Raw genomic sequence first — 24,687 nt, forward strand, 5'->3', positions numbered from 1 at the left:
CTTACACCAGTCGTCTCTGATGTAAATGCCAATGCCTCCCCCTCTGCTCTTTCCAGCTGCCTCTGTTCTGTCCAAGCGAACCAGGGAGCGTCCTTCCAACTCCACTAGTGAATTGGGAATGTTCTGATGTAACCATGTCTCTGTGAACACCATGAGGCTTGATTCACGGTATTCATAACACACTCTGTTGTTAATACGAAGCTCCTCCATCTTTCCTCTCAATGACTGTACATTTCCAAAAACAACCGAAGGAAGCGGTGGTTTATTTCCTCTCCTCCGTATGCGTTGTCGTACACCACCCCTCTTCCCCCTCTTCCGTAAGCGCTTCGACTGAAATAGATGAGAATTCCGTGCCTCTGAGAAATCCACAGTTATTAAAATGTCTCTTGTTCGAAGCGACAACAGTGTGTCTCTGGTGTAGGTAATCGGTGACAAACACCCATCCTCCCCGCTTCTTCGCACTGCAAGGCCTCGATACACAAGTTCCCAAACAAACAGCGTCAGCAGAATAGTTCTCATACAGATCCCCATGGTACAATACGACCGTCTTCCGAATCAAATAATACAAAAAGTAAATAAAATAAATAAAAACAACCTTAAAAAATATTCCAACACGCAATCAATGTAACCAACACCTGAGTCCGAGTCGCCAGCAGAGCAGCGCCACCGGATTATTACTAACCAGACTCACTTTATTTCTGTCAGACGTCTACAGAAGTTCTTATTAGAGGTTTAGATGTTGACGATTTTTCATAATGGTTGGTCACCATTATGGTGACTAGTGTTTCATTTAGTTGGGCAATATGACTCTTCTCTTTTTTTTGGAGAGTTTGTGGTTTTTGTAACAGCTTTTACCAAAACCCATAATTTATTGCAAAGAAAGCCAGAAGCAAAGATGATCAGGTGATATAGGTTTCAACAACAAAAAGTAGAATCATGCATTTATCTCATCACAGTCCATAAGTGGTCATTTGGTGTTAATAGATTATATTCACTAACAATACTCTCTTGCCACATATTGGACGTTTTGATTTTTTTAAAATTGATAATGGGGGATTTTTTTTATTTAAGACACAGACATCAAGAATCAGCATATGAATCTCAACAATGGTGAAATGTTTCATGCCGCAATGCATCCTGGGAGCCAGGAGTTTATACTACTGTGGCTCCCAGCATGCATTGCGGCATGAAGCATGTTACCATTGTTGAGATTCAAATGCTGATTATTGATGTCTGAGTCTCCAGAAAAATAAAATCCCCAAATTGTATTTTAAAACTCAAAATTCAGAATTTCAGATCTGTGGCAAGAGAGTAGCGTTAGTGAATATAATCTATTAACATCAAATAACCAACTTTGTAACAGATTATGTCTTGTGGTTAAAATTGTTACAATAACCACAAACTTGCAAAAGAAAGCCAAGAGTCAAACTGCCCAACTAAAGGTACCACTCATCACCATAATGGTGATCAAACATTTTCAGTAAATCGTCACCATCTCAACCTCAGTTAATTCTCAATAAAACATTCTGTAGACGTCTGACAGAAATAAAGTGAGTCTGATTAGTAATAAGTGAAGCTGGTAATGCTGTTTGTGGAGTTGTTTAATTCTCCTCTGCTGAGATCTTCAGAGATTTTACATCTTTTGTCTTAATTTGATTTCATCTAAGGCTGTGGCTAGAAGGCAGTTGTAGTTCTTGTGTTTCTCTTTCCTTCAGTAATTCTGCTTGTTGACAGCAGGTGTTCATCATTAATGCCCAATCATCACTTAATTAATCACTTAAGTATCTCATTAACTTTAACTCTGATTCAGAGTTATTTTAACTCTCTGTAGAGAGGGACCAAATGTTCTCTGAGCAGAGTAAATTTTACTCTGGGGATTTTGCTGTGTATATGTACCTTTTTGACCCTCAAAAAGGTACATATATGTACCTTGGGGGACAGAAATGGACTCCTACTGTACCCCTATTTCTGACAGTGCACAGAGGAGGCCGGGGTACACAGAAACTGTAATGACAATGTATATTGATGGGGGTAGACATGTTTCTGCATTCTCCAGTATTCAAGTGGATCTTCAGCTTTGTATGTTTGTCTCTGTTAGGTATTTATCAACTTCTACGATCGCATCAGAAGTGGCATTTGAGCTTTGTTTGTGCTGGTGTACAGCACTGTCCAACAGAAGACAAAGGTTTCCACCTCAGAAGTGTGAGGAGAAAAACAATGATTGGGAGTGACTGTACATGTACATTGACTGAATATAAGACACATCAACGGTCAACAATTATAAAATACAACAATAAAATAAGTACAATTTTAAATAATAAATAAATAAATAAATATTTTTTCTTCTTCTTTTTTAGAAATACATTGGAATCTAAGCTCAAAATATTCCCAGATGGGGGAAGTCTTCTTTTTTTTGGCTGTTGCCATTGCTGTAAATACAAACCCTTCACCAAACACCAACACCCTATCCCCTCTCCCCTATGCCCACCCTAACCCAAATACCAATAATAATACCTAAAAAACACCAAAAGTGCAAAGACTTTACAAAAACAAATAGACAACAACAACAAAAAAATAATAAGTAGATTTGGTTATTTAAATGTAACTTTCAAAGTACAGCACTCTCCTCACAAACCCATCAACCAGACTGAGCCGACAAGGACAACGATCTGGGGTTCGAGCCTTCTGACACCCAAAGCAAAACGCGCACGTGATTGGACGGAAAGTGAGGCTTCATTTGTCATCGATCACGTGACTGTGCGAAACCAATACACACCCCGATACGGGGCTTCAATATAAATTGCGTGGCATATGCAATACGCACATCGAAGCTTCAGTGTCATACGTAACATCACTACCGCCTCCTTTGAAGTCAGTTATGGATTAATTAACCATCGAGGTTCAAGAGAAGACTTTGGGGTTTTTGGTATTTTTGCTATTTCATCACGTTTGGAGGATTATTACCATTTTTCCTGGACATCTTGATTCATTGTTAGGGCTCAAGGACTAAGGATTCATACATAAGGACAATACTTCTCACGAATGGACTATTTGATCAAGGACTCTCGGATAAGTGTTAATTTTGCTGATTTGACTATTGAGTTATCAATATACTTGGTTGGTTAACCTGCTTATGTCTATCTTTGTCTGATTTCAAGTATTGATACAGTTTTTTCCCATCTCTGAACTGTCAGCTTCTACAAGACGAGCGAGACTCTCCGGTGTTGGTGTGACGGCGATCTCCCAGCGAGTGCACACTTCCTGCTTATCTGTGCAGTGGTTTGCCAGTGAGTGTCGTCGTCCGACGTAACGTCTCCGTCCCCTACTCAGGGAACGAGGGTTACATACATAACCGGGACGTTACGCAAGTAACGATTGAGCATTATTGAAGACACCTGATGATAACAAGCAGAATCACTAAAGAAGAAATATCACATTTTAGTCACCATTGTTTGGTTTAGTTGGGCAGTTGACCTTTATATGTTTAACTTTACATTTTGTTTGGCTGATGTACATGAGTTATGACAGCCAGATGAACAAAGAGAAAATGCGATCTCATGGTGTTGGTTATGTTCTAACATATCATTATTTGTCTAGTGTGCAGAGCACGCACCGGGCAGAGACAATGTTACTGCTCTTCCTCTGATGAAGAAAAAGGCTGTGGAAAGAACGCCAACAAATCTACAGATCTGTTTGCTCCTGTCTCTCTAACCTTAGGAACGGATTAATTTTCAGCATAGCTTTCGATGCACTTGCTGCAAACTGCATACAGGAAGAATGTACAGACAAAGCATGTAACTCACTCACTCACATTGCTGTAGTGAGAGCCAGTAGTAAAGCTGTCTTCAAAGAAAGACACTGTAAATCTATACATGCCGAAATTGCAGAAAGATAGACCAGCACTCCTTGATATGTCGATTTATTAGAGGGGCGAGACGGTTACTTTCGGTCACTAAATTGCCATATCGAGGAGTGCTGGCTTTTCCCGAATCCAGCATCTGCTTCGTCTGTAAACCGTTGAGCAAGAATGATGCAGTGAGTTATTTTTAGGGCTTGCATTTTTATGGGCTGAAATTCATGGTTGTATATTTTTAAGGGCTGAAATACATGGTTGTATATTTAAGCTGTGAATATTTCAATTCAAAACATTTCACACACGTTTTCATTATTAAAAATTCAATAACCCATATTCACCTTTCAGATTTCACTTCCAAAATGTTCATTCTGTTTAAAAATAGAACCTATAATATTCGACAGGCAATTTTCGGTCCATTTTATTTCACTTAAAAAATTTGCTTTCACAAATTCAGTGGTTCAAATTCGACAGAAAATTCATCATTTGGCATGCGGGAACGGCAGGAATATCAGTAGATTGATAATCTCCATAACTGTTAGTCATCCTGAGCAGCAGGAGGAGAAGCGGCTGTTGACCAAGAAAACTCTAGAGCAACCGGTGAGACAGTCATTTATTCATAAAAACTGATTTACAGAAATGGAGCAAGGAGTAAGTATTTGTGATGATGATCAGTGCCAGTATATGGAAAAGCTGATAAAGACACAAAAGCTGTGTTTACATTAGCAGCGTTTCCACTGCCGGGCCAGGGCCGAGCCGTCCTGGTGCGTGCCAGGGCCAGTCGCGTTTCCACTGTCACTTCCGGGGCTTGATCGGGGCTTACTCAGGGACAACGGCCAGGATTTCTGGCCCGTCGAATACCTTGGGCCAAAGCGGGCCAGCTCGGGCTAGAGGCATGGGCAAGGTAAAAGGCGGAGTTTATCGGTGTTAGGGAAAGTTATGGTCTGCGGCAAAGCCGGCAAGATGCACATTTCACTTTTTTATATCGCGCAAAAAAATCGCTGCCGAAATGGAGAATCGCCTGTACTCGTCTGTCGAAGATACCAAAGCTCTTCTGAGCATTTGGGCAGAAGAAAGGGTACAACGTCAATTTGACGGCGTGTGAAGAAACGAGGACGTTATAAAATACATTGTTGCCTGATTTTCTAAGCTAAGCATTCAGCGAGCAACGCTTCAAGTTCGGGAAAAAATAAAAAAGTTGTGGGCGCAGTATTGTACAAGGCGATTAAAACGCACAATGGACAAAGCGGAGATCAGAGAAGAAACTTTCCATGGTTTGACTTGATGGACGGTGTGCTGGGTCACCATCCCTCTGTTAGTGGCGACTCGCGAAACAGGTCGTGACACTATTGCAGCTACGGCCGGTGAGTTAATATACATGCTATCTTCCTAACTTAAAAAGTACATAAATTCATAATACCCGCTGAAATGGGTTGGGTTATATAACGTTTGATCCAGAAAGGCGTGTTAGGGACGGTGTTTAGGGCAGCGTTGCGGGGCTACTGGCCCGGCAGTGAAAAAGCAAGGCCAGTGCTTAAGGCCTGAGGCCACTGGCTCGGCTCGGCTCGCTGTTAGCCCTGGCCCGGCCCTGGCCCGACAGTGGAAACGCGGCTAATGAAGTCTTCACAGTTACTTTTGTACATATAAGTTTTCCACAGCTTTCTCTATCGTGAGCGAGATTATGTTATTCCCTGATGCTGATGTACAGATCAAACGTTAAATCTGAGATAGTAGACATATATTTCTCTCGGTCGTTTAGTTTAGTCTCACGACCCTTGACATTTTAATGTACCCTTATTGTAACACTTTTGAGGGTGATCTAAAAAACTTTCACAGGAGAGTTAATTTTACACTGGAGTTTTTGCTGTGTATATATAGATGAAGTGTGATCTTGACGCATTTGTCAATGCAACTCTTTTGGAACTTGTGGTTTCACAAGCAAAAACTTTGTAGCCTAATACAAGCTTCATGGTGCACACACAATAATAATAACAATAGATTCAATTTGTAATGCACCTTACATTTAGGGAAAATCTCAAAGTGCTACAGTTAAGATCATAAAAAGACACACTCACACGTGGGCTTCTTTGCACTTGACTTTATCTTTTGAAAACAAAAAAATACAAATCACTTTGGCTGAAGAGAAACTACTGCAGCAGACATTCATAAGACCACAGCAGCGACACTCCAATCTGTTTAATACAGGCAAACTCATATTACAACATCAAAACTGTAACAATATACCTGTAATTAATAACACAGTGCAGTACAGGATGATCAATTGCTAAATACCATAAGTTAACATTTCTAACAAAATAAACACAAAAGCAACATACCTTCTGAATAGAAAAAGTCTGCAGTACCATAAATAGCCACAGGAGGGAAGCCTTTGAACAATGAATACAACCAAATGCCTTATTTTATGGAATTCACATCAAAACTCTTTAAATTAAATATTCTTTTTAACCCTGTTACACATGGTAAAAAAAGATCAATATGAAATACAAATAGACATGGTAGTTAAAAGTCATAAGTTCTCCTAAAAATAAATGTTTTTTATTCCTTTTTTAAAAGTCTCAATAGTTTGAGGTGGGGCATTTCATCCAAATCCACAATGTTTACTAGTGAGCAGTGACACTAGTACAACTTACTGAAACGTAGGCTAATACTGGTCGGTAAACGTTATACTATAGGCCGTAACAACAACTGTTGCACTGTAGAGAATTTTCGGTTAGAGAAAAGTGGCGAACAAGCCACGCCGGCATCCTCTCCCTCAGTGCAACACACACACACACACACACACACACACACACACACACACACACACACACACACACACACACACACGCACACACACATAGCAAGGGATCTTGGCCTGAATGTCGCCTCCGGTCCAGGACTAAACACTCAGTTGATCAGAACAGAGGAAGTTACCAACCAGAGGAGGAGCTGATGATGTTTAAAGGAAGAGCTGTAACTATATATAATGTAGAGGAGGAGCTGATGATGTTTAAAGGAGGAGCTGTAACTATATATAATGAAGAGAAAGAGCTGTAACTATATATAATGAAGAGAAAGACTGACAGAAACAGAAATGTCTTATAAGTGTGATCTGTGTCTGCTGGGACTGATCATTGTCTCTTCACTTCTCACAGGTAAAGAAATCTGTATTTTCTCTAAATACATTTAGTGGAATTAGTCTGGAAAGAGTTCATTTGAACATGCTCAGTTTATTCTTGCACACATTCACGTTGTGATCTCAGAGTTGTGTATTGATACACGCAGATCATACTGTATTATTCCTGATACTGGACATAGTGTCACTCAAACATCTGATGATGAAGAATGATCTTCATATTAAGAGTGTGTCAGTGATTTGATATTCTGGAGAGTGTGTTGTTTGCTTTAAGTGAGGAAAAAAGGGTAACACTTTACAATAAGGGTATATGAATAATCATGTACTAATAATTGGATTAATACTTAATTCAACATGAACTAATGATAATTGAAAGCAGAACCTAATCATGAACCACTGAAGAGTTATCTTGAACTACGACTGGAGTCATGATGGATTCATGCATGAAAAACGGCAGCCTTAACTACATGTTATACATGTTTGATAGTTAATGCATTCATTAACAGTTATGGATAAACCAAATCAAACTGCCTCTTTAAGAAGGAATAAGAAGTACCCTGATTGCACCTCCGTTCTCTGACTTCTGGAAAAGTCACACAACAACTTAACTGGGCTGCATACTTGTTGTGTTAGTACATCATGTGCATTTGATAGTAAGTTTAAAATAAATCATGAGCTGAATTTGGTAAGTAGTTAAAAGTTAATTCATTATGATTGAGCCCTCTAACCCAGTCAACACGTTGATCTCATAGTGATCTCTCCATATGATCACAATGTGAGTCACAGTGAGCTAAAAGTGTAACTCACAGCGCACTCACTGTGTGCTGATGTTATGGCCACAAAGTGAGCTCACCCCAGCTAAAAATGTTATCGGACGTGGACTCCAACATCACTCAGACGTAAAATTTTGGTTGAAAATGAAAATTGGGTTGAAGTCTAAACATTTGTTTGATGTCAGACTCCAACATCATTAAACAACTCCACAAACACCTTTACCAGCTTCACTTATTACTAACCAGATTAACTTCCGTCATATGTGTACAAAAGTCCTTATTGAGATTAACAGAGGTTTAGATAGTGATGATTTATTGAAAAAAAATAGTTTGGTTTTATGATTGTATCACCATTATGGTGATCAGTGTTTGATTTGGTTGATCAGTTTGACTTGTTTTAACATTAGTTTTTCTCTGGCTGCTGTACCTGTGTGTTATGGCAAGAACAATAAAGGCGGGCGTACACGGTGTGAGTTCGGACACTCGGGAGGTTGTGAGAAATTGCACACGTTACGAGTCTGTTAACTTGATAATCACGTCAAAGCAGTTGGTATACGGCTCGACTGTCCTGCACAAATTTTATCTCGAGTCGGCAGCAATCACGTCAACTTTTGTGCTAAACACAGAGACCGGAGCTTTTAATGTTGCAAGCAACTATAGCTTCAGATAGAAAAATGACAGAAATGTATGTGCAAATGATTTATTGAAAAGCAGAGCATACCTTTCAACATAAAGAGAGAGAGAGAGAGAGAGAGTGAGAGAGAGAGAGTAAGAGTGTGTGTGTGTGTGTGTGTGAGTGTGAGTGTGTGTGTGTGTGTGTGTGTGTGTGTGTGTGTGTGTGTGTGTGTGTGTGTGTGTGTGTGTGTGTGTGTGTGTGACAGTGTATGCGCACGCTGTATGGTTGCTGCCACTGTAGCTATAGTCCCATCGATCTAGCCTGTGACGTGGTTGTGCATGATTTGGCAATAGGGGAAGCCTATACGCTGGTGAAAATCGGGCAGACTCCCCGAATTTTTAAAACATGTTAAAAATGATCGAGAGCGCCTCGCTTTTTCCAATGCGTGTTCCAATTACGGTAGCTGTTATGTACCAAAAAGCTATGACAGGATGTCTTCTAATAGCACTTCATCGAGTTTTCCTTCGGGTGAACAGGTTTGTTATTTTGGTAACACTTTATTTCGATAGTCCACTTTAAACATTCAACTAACTATAAATAACTTTGCAGCTACATGTCAACTAACTGTCATTAGAGTATTAGTAGACTGTCTGCTTAATATCTGCTAACACTTTATTTTGTTGGTCCCCCAACAGATATTCTACTGACTATAAGTAACATAGCAACTTGTAACGTCTGTCAGAGAGTTTGAAGTCTGTCCAGAAGAAGAATAGGAAAGACAGTGCAACCGAACTGGTAGTTCCACGAGTCCTTTGTAGTTGTCTCCTTTCAGTTAAGCACACTCTTCACATACATGTCAAAGAGCGAATGTTAACAGGGAAAAAGAAAACACTCTGAAACACGTTACAAATCAAAGTAGAAGTTAACAAAATGAAATAAACAGCAGTCAGCAATAGAGCGGTCATCTTCCTATTTGCGCGAGCATTCTCACTCTCACTCTGCGTGTGCACTCACATAAGAACAGCACAGATACAATAACGTATGCCACAGAAGAAGTCATCTTAAAGGCATATCAACATTCATGTCATGAACAGCACTTAACACTAGGTGGCCGTTACAAACTACAAGTTAACTTGTTCTCCTAACCCGAACCCTAACACCTAACCCTAACCTAACAGTCTAGTGACAGTCTACTACAGCCTACTAATACTCTAATGACAGTTAGTTGACATGTAGTTGAAAAGTTACTTATAGTTAGTAGAATGTCTAAAGTGACTATCGAAATAAAGTGGAACCGTTATTTCAAACAAACTGCAACTTGACTCAACGAACAAACGGATGTTTGATAAAATTGAAAGTTTCCAAAGGCAGAGAAGCTTGTAATTTCGACCGTAACATTAACTTAACGTTACCTGTTGAGAAGAAAGCAAGTTCAGCGTCTCTTTTGAAAGCTTTCTCCTGCATTAACTCTTTCCACCTGGAAAAAGCTATCCCGACATTAAACCTTGTTTTTTGCAATCTCCGGTCCTTTGGCTCCACATAAGTATGGTCCTCCATTATAAATAACCGTGCAGTGCAGCCTTTTAAACTTGCCGGGGCATTGACAAGCGTCTCTCAAATCTTCTTGTCCGTTTCTTTCAGTCACGTGAAGCTGGCTCTGAACGAAAACGCGTTGGCCTAGTACTTTTTGACCCTCTCTGCTATTATAGTTTTTAAGATGGCGGAACGACCTGGAAGCCTCCGTGGACCTACCCGTCACATGTATATAAAGATAATGAATTCTCTGTTTACGAGGATAAGTCAGATCATTGGCAGGGGTATTTGTTCACCATTGATGACATATTTATGAATGAAAATATTGAATTTAGATAATAAAATACTTAAAAATCTACACATTGTCCCTTTAAGAGAAAATGTGATCAGATGATGTCAACTACTTGATGATATAATCATCATGTAGTACTCTGATCAGTTGATCTTTTTTAGAGTTTAATAGGTGTTTCACATAAGTGATTATAGTAATGTTTCTACAGGATGACAAATTTTTAATAAAATAAGTGTATAAAAAACAATATTTACTTTTGTTTCTCGTAGATACACTCAAACCTGAAGAATCAGTGCATGAATCACAATAACGGTGACGTGCTTCATGCCGCAATGCATTCTGGGAGCCACTGAGTTTTGTATGATGCACCCAGAATGCATTGTGGCATGAAGCATGTCACCGTTATTGTGATTCACGCGCTGATTCTTGAGGTTTGTGTTTGTCTCATTAAAGGGTTTTTAAAACTTATGTAAAGTTTTTGTTTTTTGTATTAAATACTCATAATTTTTGGCTTAAAACATTGCAGATCTCATGCTGTAGAAACTCTAGATTGTTATGGTAATGTAAAATTGATAACAGAAATGTTGTCCCTGGGTGAAATCATACCCCTACATTATGATAATATATTTATCAACAAGTACCCAGCATACTTGAACACATTTTCTTTTGCTGTAATAAACACTAACAGCAGACAAAATCTAACATCAAATAGTGTAGGCCAAAGAGCCCAACTAAAACAAACACTGATCACAATAACGATGAGCAAACCAAACTATTACTTTCAAACAAACTTCAACATCTAAACCTCTTTTAAGAGGATTAGTCCTGTGTCTGCTGGGAAACTTCCAGCTAAAACTTTAGAATATTAGGGGATAATGTTCTATTAATTTTAGCACTAAACATGTTTAAAATGTTTTTAGATAGTGTTATCCTACCTTTTAGGAGAACATTCTGGTAACAAAAATAAAACTATCTACAGGAAACATTACAAGAACATAACATAATTCTCTCAAAAACATTCATAGAACAATAACATTTCTAGCTGGGATGAGCTCATATTGAGATCATAGTATGAGCACACAGTGAGTGCGCTGTGAGTTACACTTTTAGCTCACTGGGACTCACATTGACTCACATTGACTCACGTTGTGACCACATGGTGAGATCACTGTGAGTGTTAAAATATCTAAATTATAAAAATATATTTTATTTGAAGCCTTACACGATTGTATAAATAATAATGAATTATTGCCAAATATGAAACAAGAGCTTACGCCCTTACACTCCATAACACTACTAAATACAGATTACAAACTGTTAACTAAAGGACTGGCTTCTAGATTTTAAAAAAAACAGGTATATCACAAATTATTAGTGTGACGCAATCAGGATTCTTAAAGGATAGGTCAATTCATATTAATATAAGGGTTAGTTTTTGATTTGATTAAATATGGTAATCTAATTGAAGAAAATGGTTTAATTTTATTTTGGGATTTCTATAAGGCCTTTGACATGGTGGAGCATTCTTTTATTTTCAAACTCTTAAACACTTTGGTTTTGGTACTAAATGTATTTGTATTGTTGGACTGCTTTATAAAGACATAAACAGCTCTTTAGCTCTTACTCAAGATTCATGTCCAAGATTCGAGGTTAGAAGAGACATCAGGCAAGGATGTGGATTTTCACCTTTATTATTTATTATGGTAGCAGAAATGTTGTCTATTTTACTCAAAATGGGAACCATATCTGGCATTGATCTAGAAGGAAATCATTTTATTCTCAGTCAATTTGCTGACGACACTACTCTTTTTTTAAGAAATGAACGGCTGAAGTTTTTTTCAGAAGCTTCAACATGTCAAAATGCAAGCTATTGGCCATTCGTGATCATCCTAATTTAACATTATACAATATCCCAGTTAAAAATGAAGTTAAATATTTAGGTATCTGGTTATCTAAGATGATGGATAATTTAGAACATTTAAATATTGATAAAACTTTGGAAAATTGTAAATTAATAATGAAGACTTGGCTGCAGAGAGACATTTTTGGAAGAATTTCATTGACGAAAGTAGAGAATCTTTCTAGATTTATCTATCCGTGTTTATCTTGTTTAGCAGTTTAAGCAAAAAAGATAAAGGCAATTAACAAATTAAACTTTGATTTTATATGGAAAATGGAGAGTCATTATATACGTAAAAGTGATTATGAAGAAGGTCTTAAAACGACTGACTTTGATATTATGAATGGTGTCATTAAACTTAGATGGTTACAGTCTTTCATTAACGATAAGTCCTCTTTATGGTTTAAGATTCTGCTGTATTCAAAAACTGTGCTGGCATAAGTTTTCTGCTGCAATGTGACTTTGAACTTTCCAAACTCCCTGTAAAACTTTTTGCTTTCCATCAACAAGTATTATTATACTGGAAATTGATTTTCAAGCATAATTTTAGTCCTCATTACATGTCAATCTGGAACAATATAAGACATGAGGTCACTAACACATGTGGTGGACAATATTGGGAATATACTGATGCTTTTTGTGGTAAATACAATCTAGGCTGCTCCTCTAAAATGTATGAAAAAATTATCAAGAATATTCCATTACCGATGATTAAATTAGTAAGTGAACATTTGAAATATTCAATGATAATACCTAAACTACAAGAACTTATTATAGAAAATGTAACCTTTGGTGACAGAAAATGTTCTAACAATTTTTGAGAGACTGTTTAGTACATCAATGTTTCCCAGGACTGGTATTGAGAAATTATATATTTCGTCATATGAGAAGAAAGAAGTGTACAAAATTACAACTAATTTTCTTTTATTTCACATTAATCCAAAATATAAAGAGGTGCACTTTAAAATTCTGAATCATATATACCCTGCAAACGGATTTAAGAATTAGATTTAATGTTGGGGATTCCAATTTATGTAAAATATGCAAGTTGGAGATAGTAGCGGTTGAACACTTTTTAAGGAGGAATTTATAATATATTTGGAGACATTGAGAGAGATGAAAAGCCCCAAAGCAGTGTATTAGTGGAAGAATTTGGTTTTATAATTTAGAAAAAACTTCCTACTCCCTTACTTTATATAATATATATATATATATATATATATATATATATATATATATATATATATATATATATATATATATATATATATATATATATATATTTTTTTTTTTTTTTTTTACTTTGTCTTCAACTTACTGTTGGGAATGGTATGTATATATTGTTGTGATAATTGTATGTAAGCTCAGTTTTGTTTGTAAAACTTTAAATTATGAATACCTTTCTGTTAATGTTCTACGAATATATGAATAATAAAAAGAAATAATAAAAAAACGTTTCTTCCTGGAACTACAGTATGTAGGGTTTATTTCTGGTGAGACACTTATTAGTGGCGCACTATAGGTGCTCTCCACATGTGGTTCCCCCGGTAGTGGACAGTGAACTGACTGACTGACTGATCCCAGCAAAACGTTCCCTCACCATGTTCCCAGTTTTGCTCGTTCCTTTGGGAACTGTTCCACAAATATTCTGTGTGGGTTTTGAATTACTGACAATATTATTATTATTATTATTGTTATTATTAATATTATTATTGACAATAAAACATCCCTACAACTTCTGAATGTGAACAGTGTTTTACTGTAGTATAAGAAGTGTTATTTTAACATCAGAGTAAACCACAGGGTTTAGGGTTTCAGGAAGGCCTACATAAGGTTTATTTAACAACAGACACTAAATAATCAAATGTCAAAATAAAAGTCAGTTTTCACTGTATAAATTAAATATTTATACCTATTATAATATATTTAAAATAATTGATATATATATATACAGGTTCTTCTAAAAAAATAAGCATATTGAGATAAAGTTCATTATTTTCCATAATGTAATGATCAAAATTAAACTTTCATATATTTTAGATTCATTGCACACCAACTGAAATATTTCAGGTCTTTTATTGTTTTAATACTGATGATTTGGGCATACAGCTCATGAAAACGATACTCGGTTACTAACGTAACCTCGGTTCTCTCTAGAGAGGGAACGAGTATTGCGTAAGTTTAGCTTACGCTACGGGAAAGATTCATCTTCTCGAGATACTGAAGCCAAAAAATTATCCTTAATTTTGTATTCCTTGTCAACGCAGTGCAGCAGCTAGCAGACCTAGAGCAGGCCATCTCGCGTGCTCATTGGCTGCCCTGCGGGCAACTGCTGCAGCCTACCAGTGAGCCCGGCGTGACGTCACGCCCAATGAAGGGCGCCCGCGCCTTCATAGCGTCACAGCCCGCCAGAATGGGCGTGGCCTAGCGTATAACACTAGGGGCTGTAGGCTGAATTCCCTGGTTTTCGTCGACTGAAGCGAAGTCGCTCGTGGCGCGAGCACGGCCGGTTGCGCAATACTCGTTCCCTCTCTAGAGAGAACCGAGGTTACGTTAGTAACCGAGTATCGTTCTCTTACGAGAGGTTCTCTCGTATTGCGTAAGTTTAGCTTACGCTACGGGAACACTTTGTCAACGCCGTGCGCGCCAAGCATCCACATGAGACCCCGAGCTTTCAGGGGGACCCCATAAGTGGAAAAAATAAGGTGGCCAGCCACGCGGGCCATCACTTGTACATAAGCACACATAGGGAATACAGAGCAGCGCGCCGGTCTGTATAGGCACATGGCACATACCCTACTTAGTGCAGCTCAACCAGGAGAGCTGAGTCATGTGAGAGTGATCTTAGCAGGAGATCTGGGCAGAATACACCTCTCCTTCAGACTGACAACAGTTTAGCCTGCAAGGCAGGAACTTCTAGGTTATAAAACCTGACAAAGGTAGACGGGGAGCTCCAGCCCGCCGCTACACATATGTCATGGATAGAAATTCCACTGGACCATGCCCACGAAGAGGCCACACCTCTCGTGGAATGAGCCCTGATGCCCAGAGGGCATTGCAGACCTTTTGACGCGTAAGCGGCCGCTATAGCGTCTACTATCCATCTGGACAGGCTCTGTTTCGAGGAGGCGAGACCCTTGGTGCGCCCACCAACGAAACAAAAAGCTGTTCCGAACGCCTGAAGGAGGCGGAGCGCGTAATGTAAAACCTCAGCGCTCTGACAGGGCAGAGGAGATTCACATCACCTTCGCTGTCAGATGCTGGGAGAGCTGACAACGAAATAACTTGCGCTCTGAATGGAGTGCCCATCACTTTAGGGACATAGCCATGTCTAGGTCTGAGGATGACTTTAGAGTCATTCGGTCGAACTCAAGACACGACGCGCTGACAGACAGCACATGCAGGTCCCCTACACGTTTTACTGACGACAGTGCAGTCAGAAAGACGGTTTTCAGTGATAGATATTTCAACCCCACGGTGTCTAGTCGTTCAAATGGAAAAGCTTTCAGGGCCTCGAGGACCAATGAAAGATCCCACATGGGAACCGACGGGGGTCGCGGCGGATTCATCCTTCTAGCTCCTCTAAGGAAGCGGATGGCCAACTCGTGTCTTACCAATGACTGGCCGTGCGTCGATTCTGCGAACGCTGCCACGGCCGCCACGTATACATTGAGCGTGGATGGGGAACTTCCCTTATCCAACAGCTCTTTTAGGAAGGTGAGCAGATGCGCCACCCCGCATGTCCGCGGTTCCAGATCTCTGTCGGTGCACCATCCAGAGAACACCGACCATTTAGACGCGTAGAGCCTTCTCGTGGAAGGGGCTCTAGACTGCGTGATCGTGTTCATCACTCCTTCTGGCAGGGCAACGAGTACCCGTTGATCAACCATAAATGCAGAGACCAGCGCTCTGGATTGGGATGCCAGATCGTGCCGCGAGCCTGAGAGAGGAGATCTGCCCTCACCGGATTCGGCCACGGAGCTGTATGTGACAGCCCTGCTAGTTCCGGGAACCAAATCTGATTCTCCCAACGCGGGGCTATGAGGAGCACCGAGTGGCGCGTTTCCCTGATTCTCTTGATCACCTGTGGCAACAGATAGACCGGAGGGAAAGCTTATAGCGGGAGGCTGGGCCAAACCTGGGCCAGCGCATCCTCATCCTTCGAACAGACCGTCGGGCATTGAGCGTTGTCTTTTGACACAAATAGGTCGACTTCCGCTCTGCCGAATAGGCGCCACAGTTTCTGGACCGTTTGGGGTGCAGGGATCATTCCCCTGGGGGAACGTTGTCCCTGGACAGTTTGTCTGGGCCGTCGTTCAAATGGCCAGGCACATGCGCCGCCCTCAGCGAGCGCAGGTGCATCGGAGACCAAATAAGGAGGCGTTCCGTCAGATTGCAGAGATTTCTGGATCTGACACCGCCCTGATGGTTTACATAGGATACCACAGACATGTTGTCCGAGCGGACAAGAACATGCTGGTCCTGTATGAACGGGAGGAAGCACTTCAGCGCGTTCTCGACCGCTATCATTTCCAGACAGTTTATGTGAAAACCCTTCTCCTGGTCTGACCACTGGCCAAAGGCCGGTCTGCCCTCGAACAGTGCACCCCAACCCGAGTTGGACGCGTCTGACGAGATGACTTTACGTTAAGAGATGGTTCCCATCATTACTCCCTGCTGGTACCAGTCGGCCACTAACCAGGGCTGCAGAGCTGCTATGCAGGCCTGAGTCACTCTGATTTTCTGGCCGCCAGACACCCGGCGGGACACGCGAGCATTCAACCAGCATTGGAGCGGGCGCATGCGCAGTAGGCCCAGCTGGAGCACCGCTGCAGCTGATGCCATACAGCCCAACATCCTTTGAAATGTTTTCAAAGGGAGAAAGCTGCCCTTCTGGAAAGATGCGGCTAGGTGGCGAACACGGCGCGCGCGCTGTGTCGATAAACGAGCCGTCATGGTCACCGAGTCCAGTGCTATTCCTAAAAGGAAATTGACTGGCTGGGCAGTAATGAGCTCTTGGTCCAGTTGATCGTGAGACCCAAGCTTTCCAGATGACTGAGAAGCACTGTTCTGTGAGATAGCAGTTCTGTCTCTGACTGTGCCAATATCAGCCAATCATCCAGATAGTTCATTATTCGCAGCCCCTGACTTCTCAGGGGGGCGAGCGCCGCGTCCATGCACTTCGTAAATGTACAGGGTGCCAGGGACAGGCCGAACGGCAGGACGGTGTAATGATATACCTGACCGTCGAAGGCGAATCTCAAAAATTGCCTGTGACGGGGTACTATCTGAATCTGAAAATAGGCATCCTTCAGATCTAGAGAAATAAACCAGTCCCTCGGGCGAACGTGCGTGAGGATTTTCCTGGTCGTAAGCATTTTGAACGGTCTTTTCGCAAGCACTTAGTTCAAATATCTCAGATCTAGGATAGGTCTGAAGGCTCCGTCTTTCTTGGGTCCGAGAAAATATCGGCTGTAAAAGCCTGACTCGCTCAGAGAAGGCGGTACCTTTTCTATAGCCCCTTTGCACAGCAGCTTTGCTATTTCTGCGTGAAGTAGGTGTGCTACTTACGCATTCACAATCGTCGCGGTCCGGGCTTGAAAGCGCGGGGGACGGCGAATGAATTGAAGTGTATAGCCCTGCTTTATTGTGCTCAACACCCATTCTGAAATCCCTGGGATAGTTTCCCACGCAGCTATGTGAGCCGCTAGGGGGGAAAATCGCCATTTGCGGGCTTGTGAAACTGAACCGGAGCCGAAAGCGCGGTGTGCGCGCTCTCGGTTCTGGGCAATGGCTGCTCGCTGAAAAGCCGAAACCGGCTGATTTATGTGAGATGTCCCAATCATAAGGGATGGGGAACAGTCTTTTGTCATTTTTTTGACGCACGAGCAGCGCTCCGGGCGGGAAAGCTTCCTGTAAGCGTGAGCGCGTGTGCGCGGGCACGAGACTTACAAGTGTATTTGATGCCCCGATCATAATGGATGGGGAGCGTTTTATTAATGCCCTGCGTTTTGTGATAACACTTAAACGCGCAGGCGCAGCCCGGGGGGAGGTTAGTGTTAGCAAGCGTGAACGCACTCAGGCGGGCACGAGACTTACATTCATAACCTGCTTTCTTTTGTGAAACTGACCCGGAGCCGAAAGCGCGGCGCGCGCGCTCTCGGTTCTGGGCAATGGCTGCTCGCTGTAAGCCGAGACCGTCTGATTTATATGAGATGTCCCAATCATAAGGGATGGGGAACATTCTTTTTTTTTTTTTTCACTTTTTGACGCGCGAGCAGCGCTCCCGGCTGAAAAGCTTCCTGTAAGCGTGAGCGCGTGTGCGCGGGCACGAGACTTACAAGTGTATTTGACGCCCCGATCATAATGGATGGGGAGCGTTTTATTAATGCCCTGCGTTTTGTGATAACACTTAAAACGCGCGGGCGGAGCCCGGGGGGAGGTTTGTGTTAGCAAGCGTGAACGCACTCTGGCGGGCACGAGACTTACATCCATAACCTGCTTTCTTTTGTGAAACTGACCCCTTAGCCGAAAGCGCGGCGCGCGCGCTCTCGGTCCTGGGCAATGGCTGCTCGCTGAAAGCCGAGACCGGCTGATTTATGTGAGATGTCCCAATCATAAGGGATGGGGAACATTATTTTTTCACTCTTTGACGCGAGCAGCGCTCCGGGTGGAAAAGCTTCCGGTAAGCGTGAGGGCGGGCACTAGACTTACAAGTGTATTTGACGCCCCGATCATAATGGATGGGGAATGTTTTATTAATGCCTTGCGTTTTGTGATAACGCTTAAACGCGCGGGCGGAGCCCGGGGGGAGGTTTGTGTTAGCAAGCGTGAACGCACTCTGGCGGGCACGAGACTTACATTCATAACCTGCTTTCTTGATCGTGTAACAGAGCGGGCAGATAGTGGGCACAGACTTGTGGACACATTTCTTACATTCAACACTCGAGCGGCTTTTCTGCGCTTCATGAGAGTGTGCTCTGCGAGGTTCGGAGTGCTTATGTGTAGTGGTGAACACTGGGGCGTGGGCACTTTCATTACACTTACAACACCGACGGCATGAGCCGGACCAGACATTTTACTCATTTTGAGATTTTTCTGGGTCGCCGTGAAAACGGCGTTTGTGTGCAGGCGAGAGGGTCAACAGACCGGCTCGTTGGCTGCTAAATGAACCACTGCAGTAGCCTGTTTGAAGGGGACTGACAGGGAATAAACTTAAACACGCACGTCTTTTCGGAGGCGATGTGTCTGTTAGTAAGCGTGAGCGCTCGTGAGCGGGCACGTAACTTACATTCTTAATCTGACATTATACTTACTTGAGATTTCTCTGGGTCGCCGCGAGAACGGTGGATGTGTGCAGGCGAGCGGGTTGCATTACCGGCTCGTTGGCTGCCAAATACACCACTGCAGTAGCCTTATCTAAGGGGACTGACATGGCGAGACATTTCGACGGCGGCGCGCAAGCCCGTCCGGGTCATGCAGAGAGCTCGAGAGGGCTCTGCATGACGCGCGAACGGGGACGCGAGGGCGGGGTAGCTCTCTTGTAACGTAAAGAGAGCTAGCCGCGTGCTCGGTGGTCGAGCAGAACTGGAACAGTGTTTGTACGAGGGCGCGCGCACGAGTAGTGGGCACGGGACCTACATGTAACACAGATGATGCCCGTCCGGGTCATGCAGAGAGCTCGAGAGGGCTCTGCATGACGCGCGAACGGGGACACGAGGGCGGGGTAGCTCTCTTGTAACGTAAAGAGAGCTAGCCGCGTGCTCGTACGTGTACCTCGACCTCATTCTCAGATGCGACGGCAGTGAGGCTCGTGAGCGGCAGCTGCGCGTCGGTGAGGAGAGGCGGGGGGTGTTGAAGGCTTCGAGTCGAGCCCGCAGGGTCGACAGCGGAAGCGCTTCACAGCCGGAAGTGCGAGGCGTCTTAAAAAAGACACACGCTGCTCTTTTAGAATAGGTTTTAGCAAGGTAAAGGATACGTCGCCGGATAGCGTAGCTCGCACGGATGGCTGAAGGTGGCGAAGACGGCCGGCTTCCTCAGCGCTCTCCTAAGCTGGCTGTCCGCTGTTCGACGGCGGCGGTGGCTTCTCTCAGATCCAGCGATGCGAAGAGCTCGCTGAAGAGACGAAAATCAGGGAATTCAGCCTACAGCCCCTAGTGTTATACGCTAAGCCACGCCCATTCTGGCGGGCTGTGACGCTATGAAGGCGCGGGCGCCCTTCATTGGGCGTGACGTCACGCCGGGCTCACTGGTAGGCTGCAGCAGTTGCCCGCAGGGCAGCCAATGAGCACGCGAGATGGCCTGCTCTAGGTCTGCTAGCTGCTGCACTGCGTTGACAAGGAATACAAAATTAAGGATAATTTTTTGGCTTCAGTATCTCGAGAAGATGAATCTTTCCCGTAGCGTAAGCTAAACTTACGCAATACGAGAGAACCTCTCGTAAGAGAACCCAAAATTCCTATCTCAAAAACTTAGCATATCATGAAAAGAGTCTCTAAACGAGCTATTAACCAAATCATCTGAATCAACTAATTAACTCTAAACACCTGCAAAAGATTCCTGAGGCTTTTAAAAACTCCCAGCCTGTTTCATTACTCAAAACCGCAATCATGAGTAAGACTGCCGACCTGACTGCTGTCCAGAAGGCCATCATTGACACCCTCAAGCAAGAGGGTAAGACACAGAAAGAAATTTCTGAACAAATTGGCTGTTCCCAGAGTGCTGTATCAAGGCACCTCAGTGGGAAGTCTGTGGGAAGGAAAAAGTGTGGCAAAAAACGCTGCAAAACGAGAAGAGGTGACCGGATCCTGAGGAAGATTGTGGAGAAGGACCGATTCCAGACCTTGGGGGACCTGCGGAAGCAGTGGACTGCGTCTGGAGTAGAAACATCCAGAGCCACCGTGCACAGGCGTGTGCAGGAAATGTGCTACAGGTGCCGTATTCCCCAGGTCAAGCCTTTTGAACCAGAAGCCTTTTGAACCAGAAACAGTGGCAGAAGCGCTTGACCTGGGCTACAGAGAAGCAGCACTGGACTGTTGCTCAGTGGTCCAAAGTACTTTTTTCGGATGAAAGCAAATTTTGCATGTCATTCGGAAATCAAGGTGTCAGAGTCTGGAGGAAGACTGGGGAGAAGGAAATGCCAAAATGCCTGAAGTCCAGTGTCAAGTACCCACAGTCAGTGATGGTCTGGGGTGCCATGTCAGCTGCTGGTGTTGGTCCACTGTGTTTTATCAAGGGCAGGGACAATGCAGCTAGCTAACAGAAGATTTTGGAGCACTTCATGCTTCCATCTGATTTCATTTTTCAGCACGACCTGGCACCTGCTCACAGTGCCAAAACCACTGGTAAATGGTTTAACTGACCATGGTATTTCTGTGCTCAATTGGCCTGTCAGCTCTCCTGACCTGAACCCCATAGAGTAGGGCCGGCTCTAGCCCTTTGGTTGCCCTAGGCGAGATTGACTTTTTTTTGGACCAATGCATTACACCAGCACTAACCCAGCGCAGCCGATTAAGCAAAACAAAACAAAACAAAACGAATGGGCTATTTCTATTTTAGCCCCCATCTTTTTGAGGGCGCCTACTCCTCATAAACCTTATGAGGGCGTGTACAAAATTCCCCACTGCACGCATGCGCGAGTCGAACTTGTTCAGACTTGTCTGATGTATGCGCAAAAAGTTTCATTCGGCAGCATCCAGCCGCTATATTCTGCCCAGGCCGCTATAATATAATAATAGTAGCCTATATAATAGTACTAGGGGAGATGTTCACAGAGGCTTCTGCACACAAAACATAAGATATTTGTAAGCTAACGGTATGTGATAATAAGCCTGCACTCTTACCAGATTTGTGATGATAATTTGTATGGCACTATACGTTTTTTAAATAAATACTGTAATAATAATAATAATAATAGTTTAAAGTAAAAATAATAGTTTTTAGTCAAATAACATAAAAAGACCAGACCCCTCGACGCCCGTGAAACTTTTCTCCCTCAAACAGCAAGCTAACGTTACTTCTACAGCCTACACACAGCAATATAAACAACATCTCAGCATGCTCTTCACGTCGTTCTTGTAAAATAATAATAATAATAAGTAAACAAACATCAAAATCACTTCGCTGAGAATAAAACACCACTTACCAGCAGCCGCAGAGTTGAAGATATCCTCTGGCAGTGCGCGTAGCCGCGCGAAATCAAAAAATGCGCGTGCAGCGTGAGGAATCGTCCCGGACGCGATATTTTTTTTCACAGGATGGTAGGGGAAGACTCATGAATATTCATTAGGGAACTCATCCCTGATTGGTCTTAACCCCAGTGACTGGTAGGTTTAGGGGCGGGGTTAGGGGTAGGTCATCAGACCCCCAGTGACGGGTAGGTTTAGGGGCGGGGTTAGGGGGTAGGTCATCAGACCAATCAGGCATGAGTTCCCTAATGAATATTCATGAGTCTTCCCCTACCATCCTGTGAAAAAAAATATCGCGTCCCGGAGGAGTTCGTCAGGTGAAAGGTCATCATGTGGGTCATTATATTTACGGCTAAATTATTATTCATTAATTTTACTAATAGTTAGATTGGGCAGGCATCCACAAAAGGGCCTTTAATTACAAAAAAAAGGAGAGGAAATTTTGCCTTGACAAAAGGGCACTTTGGGCACCAAGGGGCAAAAGGGCAGGTGCTCGAGCACCCAAAGCCCCCCCCCTCTGCACGTGCCTGCACTGAGTCATCATGTTATATTTGTTAACGATGTTTATTCATATGGGAAAGGGAGTTGCTTGTCATGTTGATTCAAATATTTTTCTTATCGGCATATTAATAATGGTACAAAGAGCGTACGGGAGTGCTAGAGCAGCGCACACACTTTGTAATCTGACACCTCTTGTTAGCTGCAGTCTGCATTTAGAGTATATATATTTCAATACGGTTTACTTTAACTTAATACAACTTTAACCTCTCTATGTATATGTATACAGGTAGGCTACTATTTGTGTATATTCTGTCATATCATGTTATAATTTATATTTATCATCCTTATTTTGTTCTCTCACAGAAACCACTTTTATATGTATATCCACGCAAACCTGTCTACGACTTGCACCTTTGTGGCTTAATAAATATTGAGAATGGACAAGTTCACTCTGGAGTAGCTGCAGTTCTTTCTAACCGAAGAATTATGCCAGTTGAGTTCCAACCATCCCACTGTGCGCAGAATATCCCACAGGTCCCCTACTCCGCTACACATACCGGTATACCTACTTTTTGCGCCACTGCAGGCTTATGTGTCGGCCCGGGGCTGAGCCCCTGAGAGCACCGGCCCAATTTAACCACTGGCTGTGAGCTTGATGATATAGTCTACATACCTCTGCTTTGGGCCCGTTTTTCTTCCTCCTCCTTCCTTCGTTTTCTGAAAGCCGATCCCGATGTCTTGGGTGTTCTTTTCATAATAAAAGATTATATAATATATGATCATTTATAGCCTACAACCGCCAAGGGGCGTTTAAACCGCATTTAAAGCGCTAAAACCAGCTGTCAGTTGTTTTCGCGCCACTCCCGGTTGCTGAGCAACGCGCGTGAGTTTGACAGCTGCCTGTAATGGTGCGTTCACACCGGACGCGAATAGCGCGTCAGGCGCGAGTGATTTCAATGTTAAGTCAATGCAAAGACGCGTTACGCGCGTAAAAAATTCCTGCGGCGCGAATGAGGCGTAGAGCGCGGCGCGGTAGACGCGAATTCGCCTCATTCGCGCGTCAAGTTTGCGCGAATGGCGCGAATTAAGCGGCTGCCGCGTTAAGCGCGTTATGCGCGAATGATTTAGTTAGTGCTATTTGTGCATTCACGCGTTTGACGCGAATTCGCGTCTGCCGCCCGAGTTGAAAAATCTGAACTTCTGCTCAATTCGCGCCGCGTTAACCAATCCGGAGCCTAGCTGCATGCTGCTGTCATGTGGTGAAGTATCTGGAGGCTTCAATAAATTATTTTGTAATATGACTGGTTCTAATGCACAACAAAGCAAATATTTTATCACATAAAACTTGATTTCAATATATGAGACATATTCATTTTGTATTGAATGCTATTTATTCCATATCTAGATATATGAAATATTATTAATGTAAAGACAACCAACATACTGCATAAGTTCGTGTCTGGACAGTGTTGTTCGAGAGAGAGAGAGAAATCACAGGACAGATTAATCACTTTTGGAGGCTGGCTCCATTTATCATCAAAACAAAAATGACAGATTAGGTGGATGAGGGCGAGGGTGCTCCTCGCTCCGATGCGGGACAACAGGTCATCAAGCTGGGCGCGGGACAGGCGGAAGTACCGCTGAAAGCCGCCGTCATCCAGGCGCAGCTCCTGGAGCGAGCCAATGGTGAAACTCGCCACACTGGGTTCGCCTTCGAAGGGTCTGATGGACACAAATACGGCGACGATTACCCCTACGCCGCCGTTCTGCTCTCCAGAGCAAATACAGAGGGGTGACTCTCCGATGAATGCTCGATCAACATAAAAAAGATGGCCGCCAACGGGTTTCGATTCTGACGTGCGTGACGCGCGTAAATTTCGCTTCAAACTTTTGTTT

The 24,687-nt window shown here is 42.9% G+C and overlaps 2 protein-coding genes across 2 annotated transcripts in view; one reads left to right on the plus strand and one right to left on the minus strand.

Moving 5' to 3' along the window:
* LOC143746058 (uncharacterized) overlaps positions 1–24,687 on the minus strand; it is a 211,342-nt gene that overhangs the window by 85,140 nt on the left and 101,515 nt on the right. The gene's annotated exons all lie outside the window — the stretch shown is intronic.
* Positions 6,688–24,687, plus strand: part of LOC143746120 (uncharacterized) — a 37,232-nt gene continuing 19,232 nt past the window's right edge. Inside the window, exon 1 of the mRNA XM_077237887.1 lies at positions 6,688–7,008. Within this exon, the coding sequence (XP_077094002.1) occupies positions 6,948–7,008 (61 nt within the window). The 5' untranslated portion in view covers positions 6,688–6,947. The remainder of the gene's footprint in view (positions 7,009–24,687) is intronic.

Source organism: Siphateles boraxobius, unplaced genomic scaffold, assembly GCF_051911475.1.
Source record: "Siphateles boraxobius isolate OS27281-9 unplaced genomic scaffold, OSU_SipBor_1 21, whole genome shotgun sequence".
NCBI lineage: Eukaryota > Metazoa > Chordata > Actinopteri > Cypriniformes > Leuciscidae > Siphateles > Siphateles boraxobius.